This window comes from Malus sylvestris, chromosome 13 (genome assembly GCF_916048215.2).
Source record: "Malus sylvestris chromosome 13, drMalSylv7.2, whole genome shotgun sequence".
NCBI lineage: Eukaryota > Viridiplantae > Streptophyta > Magnoliopsida > Rosales > Rosaceae > Malus > Malus sylvestris.
The window spans coordinates 8,151,279-8,176,430 of record NC_062272.1 but is presented as its reverse complement, the minus strand read 5'-3'; the positions used below and the strand labels follow the sequence as shown (position 1 = coordinate 8,176,430).

The 25,152-nt window shown below is 37.5% G+C and overlaps 1 protein-coding gene across 1 annotated transcript; it reads right to left on the bottom strand.

Moving 5' to 3' along the window:
- Positions 1 to 512: 512 nt before the first annotated feature.
- Positions 513 to 2,376, bottom strand: LOC126594771 (chlorophyll a-b binding protein, chloroplastic-like). Its single transcript, XM_050261028.1, has 5 exons — positions 2,213 to 2,376; positions 1,901 to 2,089; positions 1,469 to 1,506; positions 849 to 1,363; positions 513 to 739 (listed from the first exon to the last, which is right to left on the bottom strand). Exons 1-5 carry the CDS (start codon positions 2,266 to 2,268, stop codon positions 722 to 724), a joined length of 816 nt encoding a protein of 271 aa, XP_050116985.1. The 5' UTR covers positions 2,269 to 2,376; the 3' UTR covers positions 513 to 721.
- Between the last annotated feature and the right edge of the window lie 22,776 nt (positions 2,377 to 25,152).

Here is a 25,152-nt window from a genome sequence, read left to right as displayed (position 1 = left end):
CTTTTGGAGGCTATTACTTGTGGATGTTAGGTGGCAACTTGGGGAAAGGGATCATTTCCGGATCTCTTCCTCTTAATTCACAAAATCAGGAAATCCGTGCCGTTGAAATTTGATCAAGCAGTTGAAGTTATTATAACTTTTAAAATGGACTTTTGTTTGTAGTTATTGAATCAAATTTCAACGGATCTCTTGATTTTGTGGATAAGGAGGAGGATCCCTTCTGCAACTTAGTATCAAAGTGGATAATTTTTTAACTTTTTTTGGTCAACAGTGGATGATTAAGTGATCTTATACAACTTTCCGATGAAATTAAATATGCACAAATAAAATTGATTACAACAAGCAGCAAATATCGAATTGTGATTATGTACCGCTTTTCTCTATTATTTTATTTGCAACATAAATTTTGATTAAAAATTTGTTATCGATTTTACTGTTTATAAATCCCAAGCTAGTTTGATAAGAACATCAGTTAACATTGTTGCATGCCATGCATATGCAGTTGGAATAAGTTTGTAGGTCACCAGCTGATTTCATACATATTGGAACGAAGGTTCCAAAGAGATTTTTGTACACAAGCACATCAAATTACAAGTTTTTAGTCCTACAAATTTCCCTTGGAACAACACAATACTTCTCAGCCTCTTTTCCCGGATCGATGACAACGTTGCTCCTTCTCCTCCCGCACTTGAAAGCCCCAGTTAGAATTCTCCTTCGTTCCTCACTTGGGGGAGAAAGACTGCCAATAACCAACCAAAACAATTAGATATGTTAACCATAATTAAGAAAACCCTAAGCATGCAATCAAATTAGTTTAAATCAATTTAAAGTGTGCTAATTGCACTCACAGCGAAAATGGTGGCATGGCCGGGATCAGCGAGGTGAGCGAAGAGGTTGTCGATGGGGCCAGTCCCAGTGTAAATGTGTTGAAACCAAGCCCCCATCACAGCCAACATAGCTAGCCTTCCGTTCTTAATCTCCTTTGTCCTCAACTCCTTGATCTTCTCAGGCGAGCCGCTTCCCCATCCAAGTGGGTCGAACCAGAGCCCTCCCGGGTACCCTACATCTGTCCCGGTGAGCTTGTTGTTGGGGAAGATTGGGTCGGTGTTAACGGAGCCGGGCTTGAGGATGTCGGCCCATCTCCTCCCCTCGGCCCACCCGATCAAAACAAGCTCAACGACGAAGAGAGTGGTGGTGTCTGTGAAGTACTCTTGCTCTCCGGCTGTGTACCATGAGGGGGTGTTTAGAATGCCGATTTTGGTCAAGAATTCGGGGATGAAGATTCCGGCTGCGCCGAGCATTGCCCATCTGCAGTGTACAAGCTCTGCTTGCTGGTTCCATTTCAGGCTGTCTGGGTCAGATGCTGTAATTACATTTTAACAAACATTATTAGTTACAAATTTCATCAGCGTTTAGAGATTATGTGAGAATTATGGTTAGGGATTAATAGCATTGGTGTTCGACTTACAAAGACCAAGAGGATCGAAGCCGAAGTCTCCTGGCAGGCTGCATTATTATAACACTTAATCAGTAAGGTAGAGAGACAACGTAAAATACCATATAGAGAGTTGTTTCGTGACGGTTTAGGTTCACATGCTACTATGCTAGCAACGTAAACATCTTATATTGTAATCTAGTCTGGTAAGAGAACATTTTTCTATAAGCAAACATTTTATTAACAACTTAAGATTCAACGATGCGGCTATGAACCAAAGATATTCAGACAAATGTCGACTTAATTAAGGGTTTGTTCAATTATGTGAATATGAACCACATTGTTGGACGGTTATCAACTTAATTAATGGTTTAGACTTGCATGTTGATGCTGGTAACCAAAATATTTCATGTTGCTAGATAGTCTGATAAGAGAACATTCATAAACGGGATATTTTGGACCTACCTTCCATCGAGCCATGGGGGAGGGGTGCTTCCTGGAAACCACAGAGGTCTATCAGGGTCAGCAGCAGCCGCACGTACTGTAAAAGATGACGATGATCCTGTGGTGGCTGTGAAGCTTCTCACTCTCAGCTTCCTCCCACCAAAGAAAGAAGCCTTAGTTGCCGCCAAAGAAGACCCACCCTTCTGGGAGCTGCAGCATAATTCACATCTTGCTTGTATTAATTAACAACGCGAAGGAACAAAAAACTCCAAAACCCCAATAAACCATGCAAGAGTACGTAATTAAGCACACATTAAATTAATAAATAAATACCGCGACGATACAGCGACGGCTGCAATGGCGGAAGAGGTAGCCCAGGCGGAGGCCATTTTTCGAGGCTTCGACCAAACTTTGTTGCTTATTTGATCTGTGAAACTGTATGGGGTTTGGAGTGTTTGGGGAGAGAGACGCAGATGAGTTAATGTAAAGAATTGAAGGGGCTTATCTTGTAGGATAGGAGAGTGGTGTCCGATTGGCTTTTGGGGTGCCATGTGGCATGCAGAATCTGAGAGTGGGCCCTTCATTCCTTCCACGTCCAGTTGTTGAGCTTACCTGGAAAAATCACAAGCTGGTGGCTTAGATTACAAGTCAGAGCCACCAACATATCTGAGAACTGATCGCAACCAATGAGGGCATCGTATAAGGAGGCCCAAGTAGATATTTGATATTCTCACATAAGGTAATGTTTGTTATCCAATTTCATATATGAAACACTGGACAAACGTAACAATGTCGACTTACTTATAACTTAAAGCCTCATTGGCTTGCATTTTAATGTGTTGGCGAAGTTCGAATCAGTTTTCTTCTTGGGAAATTCTCGATGTAGTGCATTAAGGTCTTATACAGATTTCTCTTAAATGCCAGTTTTTATGAGTAAACTAATTCTAAGATGGCCCATTTGAGTTTTGTTGGGTAGGGATGAAGCTATTCACAGTTCAAGTGGGCTGCCCGGGCTATTTCACTGGGCTATTTCAAGAAAAGAGCCCAATCATAACTTTGGAAGGACTTTAAATGCTAAAACAGGAGGAGTTATTTTAACAAATTTCATAGCCTTATTATTACGAAGCAGCTGTAAAAATCGTACGGGAAAGAGTGTTGGTTACTCAAAATAATCAACAGAAAGCAACAGCTGTTAAAATCATTTTGGAAACAACAGATTAAAACCTAAATCTTTTTTAATGTTTCTTACAGTTTCAAAATATTAAATATATTCTTAAGCTGATGCGGCAAACATGCCATCATGTAAGTGGGCCACACCAGTGCCACGTCGCAAACTCAACAATTTTCTTAACGAATTTCACGGAATGTGAGAAAATAAGACGAAAATCGAGTTTCAAATGGTAAAGTACATCAAATTTCATTTTTAGATAGCAAAGTAAGACAAAACTAGAGTTTCAAGGAGTATGACTAAAAATAAACCTTCAATAATTTCTGCATACAAGTAGTATTATGTGTACTAAAGCAGAAACGTTTTGACTTTTGACCCATATATGGAAGGAAGGAGTAACTATAGAAAATGGCTTCACTATGATGAAAACTTTTCAATGATGCAAAGAATAAAAAGTTACGGAGAAGATCTTCCTCTTCAACCCTCCCCTTTTACTTATTTTGGTTAAAACTCCGTCTTTCTTTAGAAGAAAAATAATGAAAAGAGCTTGAAAACTTTGAGTTTTAACGATAAGGACAAAATAAAGAGTAAAGTGAAAAGTACCATAATTGACTTTTTAGTGTAAAAATGTCGTTTTTCGTTAAAATGAACAGTGCCGAGAGCTTTGCGTTAAAGTTTCCTTCTTTAGACTAATTCATAGTAATAATATTGTTTGTAATTAAAAAATGATAAGGGTTAAAAAAACGATGCGTGTATTAGGGTTACTGAGACATAATTATCCCAAAAATTACCCCATGAGATAAAGCAACCGACCAATAAATCTAGCTAGTTTGGTGGAGAATGGTCCTTTTAAGGAAGCAAATGGTGGTTAGCAGATTTAAGTAATGTAATTAGTGATTGTTTTGATGTCTACCAACAACATCAAAGCATGTTTGATACACATAAATTAAGGCATCGCAAAAATCTTTATGTTCTTCTCCTTTACTTCATATAATTTCCTTTGGATTTCTTATCTATAATTTTGCCATGTAACCATGTGCTCTCTATTACTATTGCAATTATGTCTGCCAAGAAAATTATAGCATAAAACGATGTCGTAATCATGTCTCAGAGAGAAGTCATTAAGAATTATTATAACATTTCAAAATTACAAATCTCTCCCTAGGAGGTATTAGCAATGTAAAGTCACATGATGTACTATTTGAGTTGAATAGTAACACCACATGTCTGTGTTCTATCTTAAGATTTCAACGTCGAACCAAGAGCTCACATCTACGTAATAAGATTAACATTAACCGTTGAATACAAAATTACAAATTATAGCACAAACTGACTTGTGTTGAATTTCATCACAAAAATCTGAATGCGATTAAAAATATAACTATTTAATATAAATTTTAGTTTGTTCTTTTAGATTTGTGTAATTCCATCCCTCAAACCTTACGGTTACACTGAAAAATTACTTCTCTATGTGACAGACAAGTAGGGTCGATTCCTAAAGTTTGATTAGCATACAATTCTATGTTTTCTCATATCTCCTTTTCTTTGTTTCTTAATTGCGGAGCCAACAAGCGAAGACGCAGTCCTATGGATCATTGTATATTTTTATTTTCCGTTGACGTGCGAAGTAGAAAGTAAAGAAGAACCAGTCCCAGTTAGTTTATTGTTCTGAAAGTACTAAATCATGCCCAACTGAAAAGCTAATTATATTATTATGTCGGATTTTCTTCTCTTTTTTATGATGGTGCTTCTCAATTTATGTCCACACCAGTCATGATATGTTCACATGGTATCGATCGGTGGTGGATTTAAGTTCAAGAATGTGATTAAATGGTGGGGGCAAATCTGATGCCAATAATGCACACAGTTTGTAGTTGGAGAGCATTTCGCCAAATTGCAAGGGAATTGGGATTTAAAGGTGGCAAGATGGTAATTACATCTTAGTCATTCATCATGTATTGTGCGGTCAGAAATCATTTGACTTTTTTTATTTAAAATTAAACACAAATAATACCTGACGAAAAATGGCCGTACGATATACGATGAACAGCTAGGATGTGAGAATCTGTACGATCCCCATAAGGTGGATCCGGAGAGGATTCTCTTCCATACATCGGCCAGAAGGAAAGGAGAAAATCAATTTAAATAGGATTACTTTACTCTAACTAATACCGAAATCTTTTGTGATAAAAAGTCACACATGACGGATTGGGCAGGTGCTAAAGTGGGGACAATATCGGTGTTGTTGAAGTGGACCATCAGCCCGTCGACCTGAAAAATTCAACAACCGGTGTAGACACATAATTAAACACAATTGGCTAGATATGAGTTTTTATTTCTAAACCGAACTAAAACATATGGCTTCTACGTACAAATGTACCATTTCGAGAGCTCAGTACTGAGCTTATGCATGATGATAACATGCATGGTGCTTCATCAATTTAATGAGAAAAAAAAAAATTCATGATGGTTAATAGGCTTTCTTGTAGACATGTCTACTTTAAAACTTGTAAGTAGGTGGGTTGAACCTGAAATTTAAACATGAACTAGTTATGTCAAACACTTATTTTACTAATTATCTATCTATATGTTTATTTTAATCCATTGACATTGTAATTATATAATGAATGGGTGCTTGGCATGCCTTAAATCCTAGAAATAAATTTTATTACGAAAAAAATCGTTTATATATTAGAAATTGACCTAGATACTTAGAATTGCTTATATATAATTTGGGATCCGTTGCCACAAAAAAAAAAAGATAAGAAGAAATTAATTAAAACAATTCTACAGTGTCTTGTCCACATCCTAAGAAGAAAGTTGAAGCTCTACCATAAAACTAATCGACAATATGAGGAGTAATCAAACTTATAGGCCCATGCAAGGTATATTTTCTCATCAATGTGAGATTCATTTTCAACATCCTACTACTTAAGGCAATATCGACACAGGAGCTTACCAAATTAATAAGATTGTCCCTAGAGAAGCTTTAAGAAATAAAACCTACAAAGTTAGCTAGAAACTGTCCTATAAGGCAATGGATAGTTCTATTCACACACCTATTTTTACCTCCCACAGTCTCTTGTTAATTTGGCTATTGGTTTTCTTCAATTCATTGGATCCGACGGCCAAAAATTGAGGGGATGTGTGAGAAGTAACATGAGGGCAGAGAAGTGAATTGTCGATTCAAATATTGCAATGGATCGATTAATCGAAAATAAATGTGTACGTGAAGGCAGAAGAGGAAATGAAGTAAACCGAAAGGACTTGGTTTTGGGTCAGGCCATAATCTAGTCGTAACCATTGGTGATGTAAACTTAAGATAATTAGATGCCGACCAAAACCAAACATCGGGGTTTTGTACGATGCAACCATTGCTTCTTGTACACCACCTAATCTCTGCCTCTTTATATCTCTTAATAAGTTGATGACAATATACTATCACATTGTCGGCTCTTTCGACGGCCTGTTACTTTCATAATGTTACATATGTATGTTCCGTCATCGATGATCGATCGATGGCGCCGGTAGTCAAGAGTCAACCTTATATTATAACAAGTTAATCAGAATCATTAGTTAATAATTGGTGTGAGTTATATTTGTAATCAGGTCAGATTAAAAGAAAATGAAGCAAACAAACTTGTTAGATAAAACGGAGCTCTCAACCGTGACGTGCAGCCGGAACTCCGTAAAGGTGCATGCATGTCTGACAACCCGAAAGATCACTTTAGCAGTGTTATCGTGCTTTTCTTCTTATTTTTATATGGAACTTGTGTGTTTTAGGTGCTTGCCATATGTTAGAGCTTTGAGGTTAACCATTTTTCTAATCAATCTATAAACTTTGCTTTGGAGTTCGGATTAGAAAGTCTGCGTTTTTAATTGATTATATATAATGACGTGTGGTTTTATGCTAACACACAAACAATTTTCAGATAGAGACGTGCATATATTTATGTTATTGTTATAAATATGTAAAAGTTAGAAATAATTTTTACTAGTGACAGGAGCGAAGCAGAGATAAAATATCACACTGTAACTATAGCACTAGGGGATGACAAATAAAAGAGGGAGGAATAGATGATGTTATTGATCTTTCTTTCTTTATGTATATTTTGATTGCAGTCGAGTGCTCTATACTTATGTTGAGGTAGATGAGATTGATGTAAAATAGGGAGGAATAGATGAGGTAAAATATCAGATAGAGACGTGCATATACTTATGTTGTCTTGTTAAAACCTTGATAGGAAAAATCCTAGTCGAAGGAAAAAGAGTACAACAGACATGTATCATGGATGCTCCCCCTGATATATATCTCCCTCTGATTCCGCATTCTCCAAATTTAGTTGTTTGGTAAGTCGACATAATCCAATACTTTGCACTAACTTCTGAAACGTGCATTTTGGTAGAGATTTGGTGAACAAATCTGCCAGATTTTCATTAGAACGGATTTGTCTTACTTCAATAGCTTTAACCTTTTAAAGCTTATGTGCATTGAAAAACTTTGGAGATATGTGTTTAGTTTTATCGCCCTTAATGAATCCTTCCTTCATTTGGGCAACATGGACTACATTATCTTCATGAATGATAGTTGGATTGTCTGTCTTTGAAGTTAGATCACATGAATTCCAGATATGATGGATCATTGATCTTAACCAAGAACATTCACCACTTGCTTCATGTAAAGCAAGTATTTCTGAGTGATTAGAAGATGTAGCAACTAGTGTTTGCATTGTTGAGCGCCATGAGATTGATGTATATCCATTCTTGAACACATATCCAGTTTTTGAGCGGGCTTTATGGGGATCAGAGAGAAAACTAGTATCTTCATATCCAACAAGGACCTGGTCATTTGTCGATTTCTTTGAGTAGAAAATACCCATGTATGTTGTCGCAATACATATTTGACACCCTTCCAATGACGAATTGTTGGAGCAGAGCTATACCTTGCTAACAAGTTGACTGAAAAAACTATATATGGTATAGTACATTGTGCTAAATACAACAAAGCACCTATTGCACTCAGATATGGTACTTCTGGACCAAGAACCAGTTCATCATTTTCTTTTGTACGGAATTGATCTTTCTTAACGTCCAGAAAACGAACAACCATTGACGTGCTGAGTGGATAAGCCTTGTCCATACCAAATCGTTTTAGGATTTTTTCAATGTAAGTTGATTGGTGGACCAAAATTCCACTAGCACAATGCTTGATCTACAGACCGAGACAAAATTTTGTTTTTCCAAGGTATTTCATTTCAAATTCGCTTTTCAAATATTCAGCAGTTTTATTAAGCTCTTCAGGGGTTCCAACTAGGTTCAAATCATCGACATATACTGCCACTATAGCAAATCCAAAGTTGGATTTCTTAATGAACACATAGGGGCAAATGACATTGTTTATATACCTTTCTTTGATCAAATATTCACTGAGACGATTATACCACATTCGTCCAGATTGTTTCAGCCCATACAATGATCGCCTTAATTTGATCGAGACTGTTTATACCATATTTAGAGCCTCGTATTTAGATCTCGTACAAATACTCGGGGACTTAAATGTAATTATGTGATAAAGGAATGGGCAAATATGTAATAAGTGAGGAGTCTTTATTCTATAAAAGGACTCGTCACCCTCACAATTATGGGAGGCCAATTCCTAGGCCCTCTCACCTCCTATCAAAGCGCTCACTCTCAGAGCTCTCTCTCCCTCAAATAAATACATAATCAGTGTGGACGTAGCCCAAACCTTGGGGTGAACCATGATACATCTTGTGTTATTTACATTTCTTGCAGATTCACGGTCAGATTTACGTTGTTCCAAGACCTCCGATTTTGTGTATCAACATTTGGCGCCGTCTGTGGCAATCGATACAAAAAACTATGTCAATTCTCTCTCAATTTTTCACCTCCGTCGTGAATCTGAAAAATCACAAAAAACCAAATCCATCACTCTCAAATCTCCACCAAGATTTAGCATATCCATCCAATTGGGTCCAATCCATTCCCTTCAACCAAACACAACCGAATCCCAGAAATCCCATGTCCTCAAAAAGTCCCCCAACTGTGAAATTACCAACCATTCAAATGCTTGCTTTGCTTTACTTCACACTCCCTCACCCAGCAACTCTGCACCACGCAACTTGTCACCAACACCAATGAAATCGCAGTGAACCCCAGCCAAAGTGCAGGTTCGCTGCGCCAACAAAATCGCAGGTCCGAGATCCGGCGAGCCTTGTCAGGTTTCAACCACCTAAATTCGAATCATTAGTTTCAGAGCTCCAAAACGTAACGTTTCTCTTATCTCATCGACTTTGAGTTCTCCGACAATGAAGGGGTTCGGCAGTCTGGTCGCGTCAGTGGTTGCCGATTCGATGGTGGCTCTGACGAATATACGAATTCATACGCCGATACCAAAATACGATTTTGATAAACCATTGAAATCCACCGCGTAACGGTCGACCAAGTTTGAGTTTTTAGGAGGGCACTGATGGCAGCAGGATTGAGCTGCTGAGTGGAAACCCAACGAGATTGATATTGTATTCGGGTTCGGGTTCGATTCGATTTTGGTGGAATTTGCGAATTTGGAGCTGAAATTGGTTCGGTGATTGCTGTTTGGTGGTTGGGGGCAAAGAGAAATGGACGTGGTGGCTGAGTGCAAGAGAAAATTGGCATCCCTTCGAGTCAAAGAGCTTAACGACATTCTGACTCAGCTGGGCATGTCAAAGAAGGGAAGCTTACAGAGGATGAACAACTTCACGTCATAGTGAGGCTGCGTTGGTTCAACCACAGCAGAAGCAGCTACAACAACGATAGCCATGACTCTGGCGTCACACTCTCTCTCTTCAGCTAAAAACAAAACAATTTTGTTTTCCGAAAGAAAAAGAATCTGCATATCTAAGATCCAAAGCCATTGCCGCTAATCAAATCCCCAGTGTGCTGCTCACATTCGTCAGTCTAAATCTGAGTGTCCGCGGGGGTGCCAAGCATTGCTGGAGATTTGTCCAAAACAAAGAAAAATATGGTGTGGAAAACATCGGCCTCGAATGTTGCTGGAAATTGCTAGTAGGTTCTGCAAGGCGTAACAGCAAAATCAGAATTGAAGAATTTCTTGCACATAAGTGATTTTGACAAAGCCACCATTCTGAAGACCGTGACGCAACTCCCAAGTCTGGCATAGGAGGAGATAAGATCTTGTTTCTATGATAATCCCTTGTCTGCCAACCAACTAAAAAAGAAAGAGACACTATCATAAAAAAACAGGCAAAAGTAATCATCCACTAGCAGTGGCACGGGCACCACCAACGGGTCCTCCACGAACTCCAACCATGCACTCACCTGTTATATATATTATCTCCACTGCAATTATCTGCTGCAACCATGCAAGGCTTGCATGTGCCCATATCCGAACAACCTGCAATTATATGGCATACAGGCAGGCAGGGGAGACCCTCTATTTTCGATGCAAATCTACTGCAATGCTGGGTCAAAGGGTCCGACTCAGGACTAGCTGTCTAAGAAAAGCAAATGGAGTTAGCCCTCCAGTTTCACCAAGAGACACAGACACAGACGCAGTAGAAAGCAAAAGGAAAAGAGAAAAATAGAAAGAAATGGAGTGGGAAAAGCAGAAAGCAAAAGCAGAAAACAAAAGCAAGGAATAAACACCCCACTAGAATGATGTGATTTACTTTTCTTGTTTCTAAATGGTGTAAATTATTTTTCTTATCTTTCGGAGACATCTGTATAAACCCATCAGTGGGTAATAAAAAAAATAAAAAATAACGACAAAGCCCAAAATAAATGGGCTGGAATGTTGTGGGGAAGGCGAAGGCCTATAAGCCCAAAATAGCACTAACCAGGTGATCAAAAGTACGCCCAGTACTCCAAAATTATTCGATAACCTACCGCTATTACCACCAACCAGGTGATCAAAAGTACGCCCAGTACTCCATAATTCTTCGGCAACTTGCCGCTATTACCACCAATCAGGTGATCAAAAGTATGCCTAGTACTTCATATTATACATGAGCATTACTCATGTCAATCATACATAAACATTCATGAGCATCACTCATATCAATCATACATAAACATTCATGAGCATCACTCATGTCAACATTCATGAGCATCACTCATGTTAACATCCATGAGCATCACTCATGTCAATCAAACATTCATGAGCATCACTCATGTCAATCAAACATTCATGAGCATCACTCATGTCAATCAAACGTTTGTGAGCATCACTCATGTCAAACAGCTTCAAAAGTTTCATTTACAAAAGCTTTAGCTTCGAAAGCTTCATTTACAGAGCTACAGCTTCAAAAGCTTCATTTACAAAAGCTCTAGCTTCAAAAGCTTCATTTACAGAGCTCCAGCTTCAAAGCTTCACTTACAAAGCTTCAGTGCACGGTATACAAATACCGCCTCCGAACAACCGTCACTTCGACCCATACATGGATTCGATTTGAAGTCTTCGGCCAACATTCGATTTGAAGTCTCCGGCCAACAGACTATATTGATCGAAGACTTGAGAGACTACATTATACACCATATATTGGGCCTCAACTGGGCCTCATGAAAAATACTTGGGGGACTCTAGCCCATTATTTATGTATTGAGGAGCAAGCCCTTATTTTATAAAAGGGACTCCCTCTATCATTAGAAAGTATCAAGTCTAGCCCATTATTTATGTATTGAGAAGAGAGCCCTTATTTTATAAAAGGGATTTTCTCACCATCATTATAGCAGCATCAACTCTAGCCCATTATTCATGTATTGAAGAGCGAGCCCTTATTCCATAAAAGGGACTCTCTCACCTTCAACGCCACAAGTCGAGCCAACCAAGGCAACATAAGCCACAAGCCAAGCAACCTCGCAGCATGTGCTACTCCTAGTTGAGCATCATTTCAAATTGAGCACCGCCTCATATCAAGTATCAGTTCAAGACGACATCTGGTTACTTCAGCCCACACATGGACTAAATTTCAAGTCTCCAGCCAAAAGACTCTCTTGACTGAAGACTTGGAGGACTACTGTTTATACCATATTTAGGGCCTCGTATTTAGATCTCGTACAAATACTCGGGGGACTTAAATGTACTTATGTGATAAAGGAAGGGGCAAATATGTAATAAGTGAGGAGTTCTTATTCTATAAAATGACCCATCACCCTCATAATTATGGGAGGCCAACTCCTAGGCCCTCTCACCTCCTCTCAAAGCTCTCACTCTCAGAGCTCTCTCTCCCTCAAATAAATACATAATCAGTGTGGACGTAGCCCAAACCTTGGGGTGAACCACGATACATCTTGTGTTATTTACATTTCTTGCAGATTCACGGTCGGATTTACGTTGTTCCAAGACCTCCGATTTTGTGCATCAACAGAGACCATACCTCATGATTTGTTAGTTGTTTCAGGTGACTTAAGTCCTTCTGGGACTTTCATATATATGTCAGTATCTAATTCTCCATATAGATACGCGGTGATGACATCCATAAGTCACATGTCAAGTTTTTCTGAAACACCTAAACTTATTAAGTAATGAAACGTAATTTCATCCATTACAGGAGAGTATGTCTCCTCATAATCAATTCCAGGTCTTTGTGAAAAGCCTTGTGCAACGGGTCATGCTTTATATCTTGCAATCTCGTTTTTCTCATTGCGTTTCCTTGTGAATACCCATTTGTAACCCACGGGGTTTACACCAGGTGGGGTTTGGACTATTGGTCCAAAAACATTTCGTATTTCCAAGGAATTTAATTCTGCCTGGATTGCATTTTTCCACTTAGGCCAATCTTGTCTCTGTTTATATTCGTCAACAGAGCGGGGCTCAATATTATCACTTAATATGATTTCAGTGGTTACTGCGAATGCGAACATATCATCGATGATTATTTAATTCTGATCCAACAATTCATTAGTACTGTTTATACCATATTTAGGGCCTCGTATATTTGGGACTTGGGCCTTGTATTTGGGCCTCACACTAAAGCCCATACTTTGTAAAAGAGGAGGAGCCCCTTATTCTATAAAAGGGGACTCCTCCCCTCATTCTAAGAGAGGCTCATTCTCACCCTCAGAGGCTTCTCACCCCCTCTCAAAGCTTCCTCACACCCCCTAAGCTCTAAGCTCTCTCTCTCCCTCTTCATCAGAGAAACATAATACAATCAGTGTGGACGTAGCCCAAACCTTGGGGTGAACCACGATAACTCTTGTGTCATTTACATTTCATTGCAGATTCACGGTCGGATTTACGTTGTTCCAAGACCACCCCGGTTTTGTGCATCAACAAGTACATGCATAATTTATGGAGATTTCTTTGCTCTCATGTACTGCTGTCTCTTCAGGGACATGTGTCTTATCAAGGACATTTTCGTTTTCCAGAAGTCCAGAATTATGAATTGTAGATTTGTCATTCATTTTCTCTTCCTGAATGATTTCATTTGGATTCAGTTGTGCCCTTGTCTTTCTCTTTCAAATGGCTGAATCTTTTGAACCTGGGGGTCTACCATGCTTCAGGCGTGCACTAGATGAATCATTCGTTGCCACTTTATTTTGTCCAACATGGACATCAATTCTTGCCGGTGCATTTGCAGCTGCTATATGTGATTTTGTCACTTTCATAGCATCATTAAATGCATCTGGCATTTGATTGGTAATGCTTTAAAGATGAACGATCATTTTCACTTCATTTTCACATTAAGTGCTACGTGGATTAAAATGAGACAATGTGGGAGCAACTCATGTCTGTTCTTTCCGTTCCTCTGGAACGGTTTTTTCTCCTCTCTAACAACGGGAAAATTGTCTCATCAAAGTGACAATCAGCAAAACGAGCTGTAAACATATCACCTGCCAAGGGTTCCAAATATCTAATGATAGATGGTGAATCAAAACCCACATAAATTCCAGTCTACGCTAAGTTCCCACTTTAGTGCGTTGCAGGGGTGCAATAGGCACATAAACAGCACAACCAAAAACTCGTAAATGTGAAATGTTTGGCTAATGTCCAAACACGAGTTTTACTGAGGAGTATTGTTAGTTGGCTATAGGTCTCAATCGAACCAATGATGCAGCATGTAAGATGGCATGTCCCCATGCAGAAACTGGCAATTTTGTTTTCATGAGCAGAGTGCGAGCTATTAACTGAAGCCGCTTGATCAATGCTTCTACTAGACCATTTTGAGTATGGACATGAGGAACAGGGTGTTCAACATCAATGTCTAACGTCATGCAGTAATCATCAAAGGTTTGAGACGTAAATTCACCAGCAATATCAAGTCGGATTAACTTAATAGGGTAGTTTGGGAACTGTGCTCGTAACTTAATTATCTGAGTAAGAAGTCTCGCAAAAGCTATATTTCGAGTAGACAAGAGACAAACATGTGACCATCTAGTAGATACATCAACCAAAACGATAAAATATCGAAATGGTCCACATGATGGTTGAATAGGCCCACAAATATCCCCTTGAATTCTTTGTAGAAATGATAGGGATTCAGCATCAACCTTTAGTTATGATGATCTAATTACCAACTTCCCTTGAGAACGAGCTTTGCAAAGGTTATCATTTGTGATAGCAATATATCTGCTCAATAATGGATGTCCATTAAAGTTGGTAATGATCCTACACATCATGGTAGATCCTAGATGACCCAGACGGTCATGTCAAAGCATGTAAAATTTTGAATCAATGAACTTCTGGTTCATGACAGTATGTGATTCAACTGTCTTTATGTATGTATAATACAATCCACTCGACAAACCATGCAACTTCTCCCATATACGTTTCTGGATATCATTGGAGGTAATGCATAGATACTCCACATTTTCTACACTTTTCGTTTCAATGTGGTATCCATTTAAACGTATGTCTTTTAAACTCAACAAATTTCGAGTATATCAAGTAGCGTACAACGCATTCTGTAAGGACAATATTGTTCCATTTGGTAACATAATATGGGCTTTTCCTGAGCCTTCAATTACATCTGAAGGTCCTGATATTGTTGTTACCCTTACTTTTGTAAGCATCAATCTTGAGAAATACTTTCGATCTCAAAGTATTGTATGCGTAGTTGCATAGTCTGCAAGACAAATATCTTTGTCATTTCTCATGCTTTGAGAATGACCATAGTTTTTATTCATGTTCTCTTAGTAATGGAATCAGAGTTAGACATAAGTTGTAACAGGAAATTTACATGCCATTTTTATTAAATATGAAATGCTAGTTTTAAACTACAAGTTCAGCATAATAAAAGTACATCAAACATAAATCATTCAGTCGGTTCTTTTCCACAATGAAGTCCGAAACATCTAGGTGAGTTGTGTTCAACTGCCCTGATAAGTCACACATTGGATCAGGTATATCCATTGGTTTAGCTTGGTTGAGAAAATTAGTCTTGACACCCTTCTTCTTGAGGGAGGCTTGATATAGATCCACCAGATTTTGGGGTACGACAAGTACGAGCTTAATGCCCATGACCACCACACCTATGGCAGGCTCTTTCAGAATTTCTAGGAGCATTGTTCATGTGAGATTTGCCTTTGTGGCGATTCACATTTTTAAAGCTTGGGCCTAAATTTTACCTTGGAACATGGTTGTGAGACTGACCACCATGGTTCTTGCCTTTCTTGTTCCACCGACCTTGATTGTGGCCACGTCCTCATTTATGATTATTGCCACTAGAGGATGTGGTGTTCACTTCGAGGGAAGCAGCATTCACTTCTGGGAATAATGCAGATCCAGTAGGTCAGGATTGATGATTTTTCATCAGGAGCTCATTATTTTGTTCAGCTACCAAGAGCACAGATATCAGTTGGTTGTATTCAGTGAAGCCTCGCGTTCTATACTGCTGCTGCAGAAGCACGTTAGAGGCATGAAATGTGCTGAAAGTCTTTTTCAACAAATCTTCCTCAGAAATAGTATCCCCACAGAGCTTCATCTAAGATGTAATTTTGAACAACGCATAATTGTACTCTACCACTGACTTGAAATCCTGGATCCTTAGGTGAGTCCACTCATAGCGAGCCTTTGGAAGAATTACCGTTGTCTGGTGATTGTATCTGTTTCTCAATGTCTTCCAAAAGGCTAACGGATCTTCAACCGTTAAGTACTCGCTCTTTAGTCCCTCATCAAGATGGCGACGAATAAAGATAATGGCCTTCGCCCGATCTTAAGAAGATGAGTTGTTCTCTTCCCTGATGCCAAGATTCCCTGCTTCCAGATGGATCTTGGTATCTAGTACCCAGGTAAGGTAATTCTTCCCAGTAATGTTCAGGGCAGCAAATTTAAGCTTCGCCAAGTTCGCCGTTTTCTTTTCTGAAAGAAAATGACATGTGTAAGAACTTGCAATAATATGTATTCCTAGAGGAACATAGTGTTAGAACTTCTGGTTCTTACAAATTTTTCATTTTGATCTTTAGGCCAAAATGATAAGCACTCGAAACTTCATGCTCGAGATTTTCAAGTTGAATGAGGATGGTGATTGTACCGCACCATTCTCATTGAAATAATATAACATAGGATTGACAATTATTCCGCACCATTCCAGTAATAGGAAAATTTGAATACGCATAGCAAGGTGGGCGATTATACCGTACCACCTAAAATTGCAATGAAATTAAATAGTAGGCAAATTTAAATATGCAGGGTAGGGTGGGTGATTATACCGCTCCACCTAAAATTTGCAGTAAAATTAAATCTGCAGTCCAAGATAAAGGATGATACCGCACCATCTTAGATCGCAATAAGATTAAATTTGCAGTTCAAGATGGGCGATTGTACCGCACCATCTTGGATTGCAGTAAAATCAACATGAATAAATACTGGATTAGTAATCAAGAACTACACCAAATAAGAAATCATAGATGTATGTAACTGTTAGGTTGAGAACTAGAAGTAGGCATGGAGCAAACAGTTTGTCGCGAGGGTATATCGCGCAATTGAGGCAGAGGAAGAAGATGAACAGTAAAAACCTAAGATGAACCATTTTTTCCTTTCTTTCGTTCGGTGAAGAGAAATGAGAAAATGGTTAGGTTTTAGAGACTCGTACTGATAACGTGTTATAAATATGTAAAAGTTAGAGAGATAGCCTTTACTAGTGACAAGAGCGAAGCAGAGGTAAAATACCACACTGTAACTATAACACTAGGGCATCACAAATAAAAGATGGAGGAATAGATGATGTTATTGATCTTTCTTTCTTTCTGTATGTTTTGATTGCAGTCGAGTACTCTATTTATAGAGCAACTCGCATTATTACATTTTGAAATTTACATCACATGACTTTGAAAATACGATCCTGTTGTTTCCAAAGTCTACATCACATTTGTGGCCATTGGAAATCTGTGTGTGGGCATTCATAACAATACCAATGTTTTCAACTGCTAATGTTTTCAACAGTTATTTATTTGTAACATGTCACAATTTCGGAATGTTGATGTTATATGCTAATTCACTTCTAGAAGCTGTTATATTAGAATAATATTAAAATTTAATATAACTTAGGCCAAGGGAACGATTAGGCTACATAGTTAGACCATCTCCAATGGTGGCTTATAACCTAAATTTTCCCTTCCCCTCCCCCCCCAAATCCAATCCAACCCAAAACCTAAACCAAATCTAAAACCTAAAACTTAAAATAAAGGCAAATACTGGTCACAAATTTAGCCCACAAATTGAAGTGGGACCCACGAATGAGAGTGAAAAGTGGGTTGTGAAGCCCAAACGCCCAAACACACTTGCTCCAGCTGAGGTGTACCCCACCCATGTGGGTGTGTCCCCCGGTGTGTCAGAATATGTCTGTAGCCAATGGCTACTTTTTTCCATCGCACAGCTGTGGTAATTGGACCGTTGCTTAATCCGACGGTCCACGTTCAAATGTTTTTTTTTTGTTTTATATTTATATATTTATTGAATCCAATGGCTTAGATCAAATATAATCAAATCTAACGGTTAAAAAAAAATCTAACAGTCCAAATTTAAATTCAACGGCTAAAATAATTTTAAAAAAAAATTATTTAACTTAAAACTCAACCAAAAACTCTATAAATACCTATGTATTTGTTCAAACATCCACACAAAACTCACTTTTCTCCTACAATTCTTCCAATTTTTCTTTCTACCATTTCTTCTCATTTCCAAAATTTTCAAGATGGCACAAGAGCATGTTAGAGGTCATAATTGGACCTTTGACAAAGATATTGTTTTATGTTTGGCATGGATTTCTGTTAGTGAAGATAGTGTCGTCGGCACCAATCAAAATATAAAGGTATTGTGGGGTAAAATCGTTGATAAGTTCCATGAAAACTCCAACGCCGGTCAAAGGAAAGTTGGTGGTATTTATGATTGGTGGAAGATTATCAACAAAGCGTGCACTTTGTGGAAGTGAAGCTTGGAGAGAGCCATGGTTGACATGTCTAGTGGAAGGGGCGCCTCAGAAATTGTGAGTTTCTTTGTTGATATTTTAGTTGTCATGTACATAATAGTATTTTGCAACTAATTGTTTTTATGTATTTGTTGCATAGGGTGACAAAGCAATGGCAATTTACAAGACAAGAACTACACCAAAAAATCAAGCTTTTAAGTTGCATCATGCTTGGAACATCCTCAAGGATTGTCTGAGGTGGGGAACCGATGCGAACCAACAATGTAGAAGATTATTTCATAATGAAGCCCCACTCCCAAATGATGTCAATGAAGGTGTGAATTTTGCCGACAATGAAGGTGTCCAACAAATGAACCCAACTTCTTCTTTTGCAAGGCCCCCAGGTAGAGATAAGCAAAGAGAAAAGGGAAGTCCCAAGATCCGATACGTGCACAATTTGCTAGCGAAATGGCAATAATGAACGAAAACATGTGCCGTCGGCAAGAAGAATCGGCCCAAATGCTTTTGGCCATGAAGGAAGAAGGGAATAGGGAGCAAGAAAGGTACGAAACTAATTTGATAATGGAGGACCTCGACAAATACACTCCAGAGAGGAAGAAATACTTACGTGGTAAGCAAAAGGAAATTTTACGAATGAATACCACAAGGAGTATATTTCAAGATAATGATTCATCTCAAGACTATCACCCAAGTCCATCACCAAGTCAAGATGGTGGATATCATTATTAAGTTTATGTAGTCTATGAGTTTTCGATTGTAATAAGTTTATGTGGTTTATTAATTGTCTTTTTTTTTTAAGTTTATGTGGTTTATTAAATGTCGTTGGTATCAAGTTTATGTGGTTTATCATGATTTTCATGTATTGATTTAGTGATTTTTCAAAATTTATCGAAATTTAAATATTTTTAGGTTAAAATGTTCATAAAATTAATTTAGGATAATCTACATAATTTTTTTTAAAGTTAATTTTTTTTAAAAATAGCCTTAATTCATTCTTTGATAATCTCGGGCTAATATTTTAGGCTAGAAGGGTTGGAATAGAAAAACTGTTTCTGGGCTAAAACCTAAATTTTCTGGGCTAAATACTTTTAGGTTATAAGCCATTATTGGAGATGGTCTTATAGACGCGGATTGAACCCTAATATGTAGTCTAGTTTGTCTAAATATCCCTCATGACATGGATCAAGTTTTTTTCCCTTCGGTTTTAAGTTTTAACCATTGATATATTATCAATTTTCCGACAAAAAAAAAAACTTAATTAGAGAACTCTACATACCTAAATCCTTCAAGAACTCAACGTTAATATTGTTGAGCTCTGGTTATGAGTTTGTCATGTCGTCCAAGACTTCTCATGTAAGCTCTTCCCCAAACTTAATGAGAAAATATCACTTAAAACCAAATTACGATATTTCTTTAGACATTTCCAATTGAGAAATCCCCACAAGTGAGTTTCGGTCCCGAAATTTGATTGTGGTGGAACTTCTTCCTCTCAAACTTTTTACTCAGATCTGTCCTCAATCCCCAATTTGGAGAGAGGGGAGGGGGGTATAAGAAAAAAAAGGTTCAAGCATGAGAGAACGAATATTGGTGAATAATGGCCTACTTTTCGGGTTGAAATGTATCAATTCCTGTGGATATGATGATATGCTAACTAACTTCTTTTCTTATTTTCTTTCTCCGAGTTATTATTACAGATTTCCTGATTTTTCAGACCAATGCAGAGATCTTAATTAGCAAGGGAATACATAGGACGTATAATCATTGATAGATGACCGTAGAAAAAATAATACAAAAATATTGTGGCCCACATTTGCAACGTCAAAATGTGTTTAACTTGATGAAATAAAATTAAAAATTAAAAGAACACATCGTACTAAACCCTACATATGCAGAACTGTATTGCTTTAAACTCTAATTCAACGAAGGAGTCCTTGAGCTGGATGACAAGAGTGGAGGCCAACTTCACTTAATTATATGGGGCATTTTTAGGGTTTAGGGTCACAAAGGGTGTCGCACAAATAGCCAGCAAAAGGCAACGTTACCACTTCATCACCATTGTTCTTCACGTCGTATACTTATTCAAACTTTGAAATTTGAGTCCATTAATGTTGTTCATATCAACGTTACTCATGCAATTGCGCATCATACCATGGAAAAGAAAAAAAATGAGAAAAGTGGGGCATGTATTTAGAAATTCTTCACGATCATCATTACTATATAGTGTCACATGCTGAACGGTTTTGTTTCCTTCTCCTTTAGTGAATCAAAGATGTCATCCTTGAAATTTTCCATAAAATATAACATCAAGAAGCAAGATATCGTGTCCTCTAGTTGCATATTTGAGTGTTATGATATATATATATATATATATATTGATATATATTGAAATGTAATAAGGTTTAGAAAGAGATGTGTTACAAAAAAGGGAAAGTAAGACATTTTTCCTATAATGCTAGTAACTCCATGTAGGCGATAAAAATGGGATATCGAACACACAGTTTTGAGGTTAGCTACGTCCTCTGGAAGACTGGAATGGAACTCGAATTTAATCTCATTTTACTTCTTGTAACTCAAAAGTCGCCACTTTATTTCCTAAAACTCAAAGTTCACTTCTCTTTGCTCTCTGAAACTCGATTTTGATCTCATTTTGCCCTCTAAAACTTGAAAGCGCATGGGTTAATACTTTTAAGTTAATGATAGGGAGACCAAAATTTTAAGCTAAATTTTGTAAACTATATGACATGGTTGATATGATTTTATTATTATCTAAGTGTTGATTAACGTGTTTATTTTCTATTTGTGACATATCATTTAATTTGTAAATTTGATCTAAAAAATTATCTACCTAACATTACCTATACTTTTAACCGTTTCAGTTACAATTTGACAAAAAAAAAAAAAAAAAACCATTTAAGTTACAAGGGCTTCCAAATTATTGGACGGTTTGAGAAATTATTGGCCTTGTAGAGAATTATTGGATAAACTTAGTTTAGTGGGCGTTGTTGGCCAAAGATCTTGGACTTTGTCTAGCTTTGTCTGCTTGAGTTTGACCAAACAAGAGTGTTCCACAAAGGTAACAAAAGAATATATATTATAGTCTTGGTTTTTTACATAGTTCAGCGGGTAGCTACCCTTTTTACATACTTTAATTGAACTAATCTTAGTTTTTTAAGAATAACTAATCAAATATATAATGGAACAGAGAATGTGACATGGCTTAAAAATGACTCCAACATATATACATATATACACACACACACATACATATATTATATCATATGTATATTAGGGCATGCAGCTCGTGTGGTAGCTCACGACTGAGATCTTGCGCAGCAAACGAGGCACGAGGGAGGGAGGGAGGTCGAGGGTGGATGGAATCATGGAAGGAAAGCAATTAAGGGACCCCAAACCAAAGCAGCTGTGAAAGAAGAAGAAGAAGAAGAAGTTGGAGAGAGAGAGAGAGAGAGAGAGAGAGAGAGAGAGAGATGCCAAATGCTTCAAGCAACATCCTTAGTTTCCTCTCACTCTAATCCCATTTATAGTTCGTTACGCAAAATTCTCACAAATCCCTAAATATCTAAAATATATATTTCACAATATTAATTGTCTTAGGAATTAGAGATTGATGGAATTTTACTCCACCTTGAGCTGCCATCTTGTTTTTTAATTCAGGAAAAATCATTTTTTAAACTTATTATCGTAAACCATAATGCATGCATGGGGTTTTGATTGCGGTCACATGCATACAGGCTACAGCTACTTATAATTTTATAAAAACCCCACGTTTTAATCCCCCTTCTTTATTTTCAAAAGCTTATGATGGAAAAGGATAAATTCTGATTTTTTTCTTTTTTTTTTGTACTTAAACAAGTTTCTTAGTTGGAAATCAACTTAAGACCTCAGGAGAATAAAAACGTGAACAATCAGATATTACAGTGGTTAGGAGGGTGGCAAGTCATTTTGGTTTATTGTAGACATAAGTTACAGTACTTCCCTTACGTGGTTGGGACAACAAATTTTTTTTTCCTCTAAAAAAACATTAATTAAGAGAAAAATCACGAGTACATCCAGTAGCACCATGGTCAGAGTTTAGAGCTTGGGCCGTAGAAAGTTGAATATCAGAGTGTGCAACGAACAAGACTAACAAATAATAAGAATATTATTAAACAAACTGAGAATGCCGAAACGGCTACAAAACCTTAAGAAACTACATTGTGACTAACTTGTTCTCTAATGAATAACAAAGCACCCTATTTATAATAAACTAACCCTAATCTCTAACAAAACCTAATTCTAACGGGCTAAGCCCATAAAACCAAAATACTAATATTTTCCAACAGAAGGCATAGTACAATCCCAAATAAGAGCTTTGTACTACTAAAACTTATATTAGTAGTTGCATCAGCAACAAAATTAGATTCTCTAAAAACATGCTTCCAAGAGATAATGTAAAAAAATGAGTGCATGATAACCTTTTTTGAAGTACCAACTAACTAATAACAGCTCACAGTAAAAATTACTTCAAATTATTATTGTTTTTATATAAATTGTAATAAGCTAATAAAAGTACTTTAGGTTTGTATTAGTTTAACGTTAGGCAAGTATATAACTTGGATATATACAAACATGAATCTCGTTCTCTACCCTACGATGAGAAACAGATAAGATCAAAAGATTTGTGTTCCACCCACTCCACACATTCTCAATCTTATCTGATCTGTAAGCAAACCAAACAGGAGTACATCACCAAATTCTTGAAGTGAAAGGGTGAAAAGCTTTGTATCTAATTAATTCTTATTTTTCATGCGTGGAGTGATTCGATTGGCTGATCAAGAATCAAAGATAACTTATATGTATAGCTAGGGTGAGCCCAGTCGGCCCCATGAGACACAGTAATTACTATACTTAACAAATAAGAATGGCCATAAGATGTGTGGGAACATTATGACCACTGTGCACTCTCTTTTCCTTTTCTTTTGGTTCAGTATTTTTTTTTCTCCTCCTTTTTTCTTTTTTGGTTTTGAAGTTCACTTACCATGCACGTAAAGGCGAAATTGTATGTGTCCCAGAACTAGGAAGCATAAAGCAACCCAGTACTCCTTGCTTGCACGGCGAAGCAGTGAGCCGATGGATTTGCAAGATTCTTGAATATTAATCCTTTCTAAAATTCCAATGCAACCCCTGCTCTTTATCGGTGAGAGAAGGCTGCATGACTGGGGATGGAATCCGCATAGGGTCATGTGGAATCACAACATGTGTAGAATATCTCATGTTTTTGTGTGATATGCTATACAGATAACATAGTCGGATACTTATATTTTTGTCTTTCAACTGCAAAGATCAATATCCATCCAAAGATATTTTTATCATTTCACAAACCATTCATATCGAGTGAAATCAACGTAAAATCTTATAAAACTAAAATTTCAGAAGATGTCATACTTCTGTAAGAAATGTTATACAACAGAAATGGTCAAACAGCCGTATATATTAAAGTTCATCTCCTCAACTCCGACGATCAAAACCCATCCAAGTTACCCATTTCTCATAAAAAGTTGTCAATTAAAATAGAGAGAGAGAGAGAGAGAGAGAGAGAGAGAGAGAGATTAAGTCATAGTAGTGTGATGATATGTCACACGAAGTGGCATGAGGAGGAGGCAACGTAAAAAGAGTTGCACCTCAGAATAGGCGTGAGTGAGGTGGCGTGTGAATCCATATATACACGTTAATTTATAGCTTCCAACGGTCCAACTTGTGTCACTTGTCGGGAAGAAGAAGAAAGAAGAAGAAAGTAGAAGAAAAAGCAAGACCACTACTCTACTCTACCCAGATAGTCTAAAAGCCCGGTCAAAGCCTGTCAGTTTTGACTTTTGGGAAAATATCCATTGACGTGTTAGAATCAAGTGTACGTTACATGATTACATCTACGGCTCACATTACACGTGCATGGCAAATCCACTGTAACTTCCAGCTAGGGTTTAAGCCAACGTGCAAATCCACTTGAGCCACCGAGGGCGTTTTAGTCTTTTGGAACGTAAGAGAGAGGCTTATCCATTGTGGGTAACATAAGCTTCGGATACAAAACTAGGATGCATGAGAATGCCCGACATAACCCACGATTCAAGGATTTGACTTGACTACAATGCGACTCTTGTACACAATCTTATTCTTCAATCACAGTCATCCGTAAAGAAAATATCAGTCGGCAATTTTCAAGGTCACCCCACGAATAATCTATAAATATGTCACATGATGTTTCTGAATTATTCACATCATATTAAGTATTGACTATACTAAAATTTTAATTGATTACGTGTCAATCTTGTCGACGGTTCATATATAAAATAAATGAACATATATATAACACCACATAAATGTTAAGGGATGGTTATCCACATCTCTCTAAGTGTTATTCATTGGACTATTTAGCTAACGATAGGCATGTTAAAGAGAGTATATTTCACATCCAAAAAATAAAGAATCTTGTATATATGTACATAAAATTAAGCTAATATCTGCATACAAATTAGTTTTACAGTAAAATCTTAAACCTTTTTAAATAACAAAATAATCTTTACATTAACAATTTATCCACAACCTGTACACATGCTAAACAAGGCAATAGTAGCTTGATCCATACTCAACCATGGCAAAACTCAACCGTCACGTGCCCATGCCTTGCATTGCAATATTTCACTTCCTTTCATTTCTACTCACTCAAC

Bases quoted from the DNA above. Each gene is read 5' to 3' on its own strand.
- LOC126594771 (XM_050261028.1), bottom strand. From the start codon at position 2,268: ATGGCCTCCGCCTGGGCTACCTCTTCCGCCATTGCAGCCGTCGCTGTA. The intron at 2,090-2,212 runs GTATTTATTTAT...ATTATGCTGCAG, and splicing joins GCCGTCGCTGTATCGTCGCG to CTCCCAGAAGGGTGGGTCTT. The intron at 1,364-1,468 runs GTAAGTCGAACA...ATGTAATTACAG, and splicing joins CTTCGATCCTCTTGGTCTTT to CATCTGACCCAGACAGCCTG.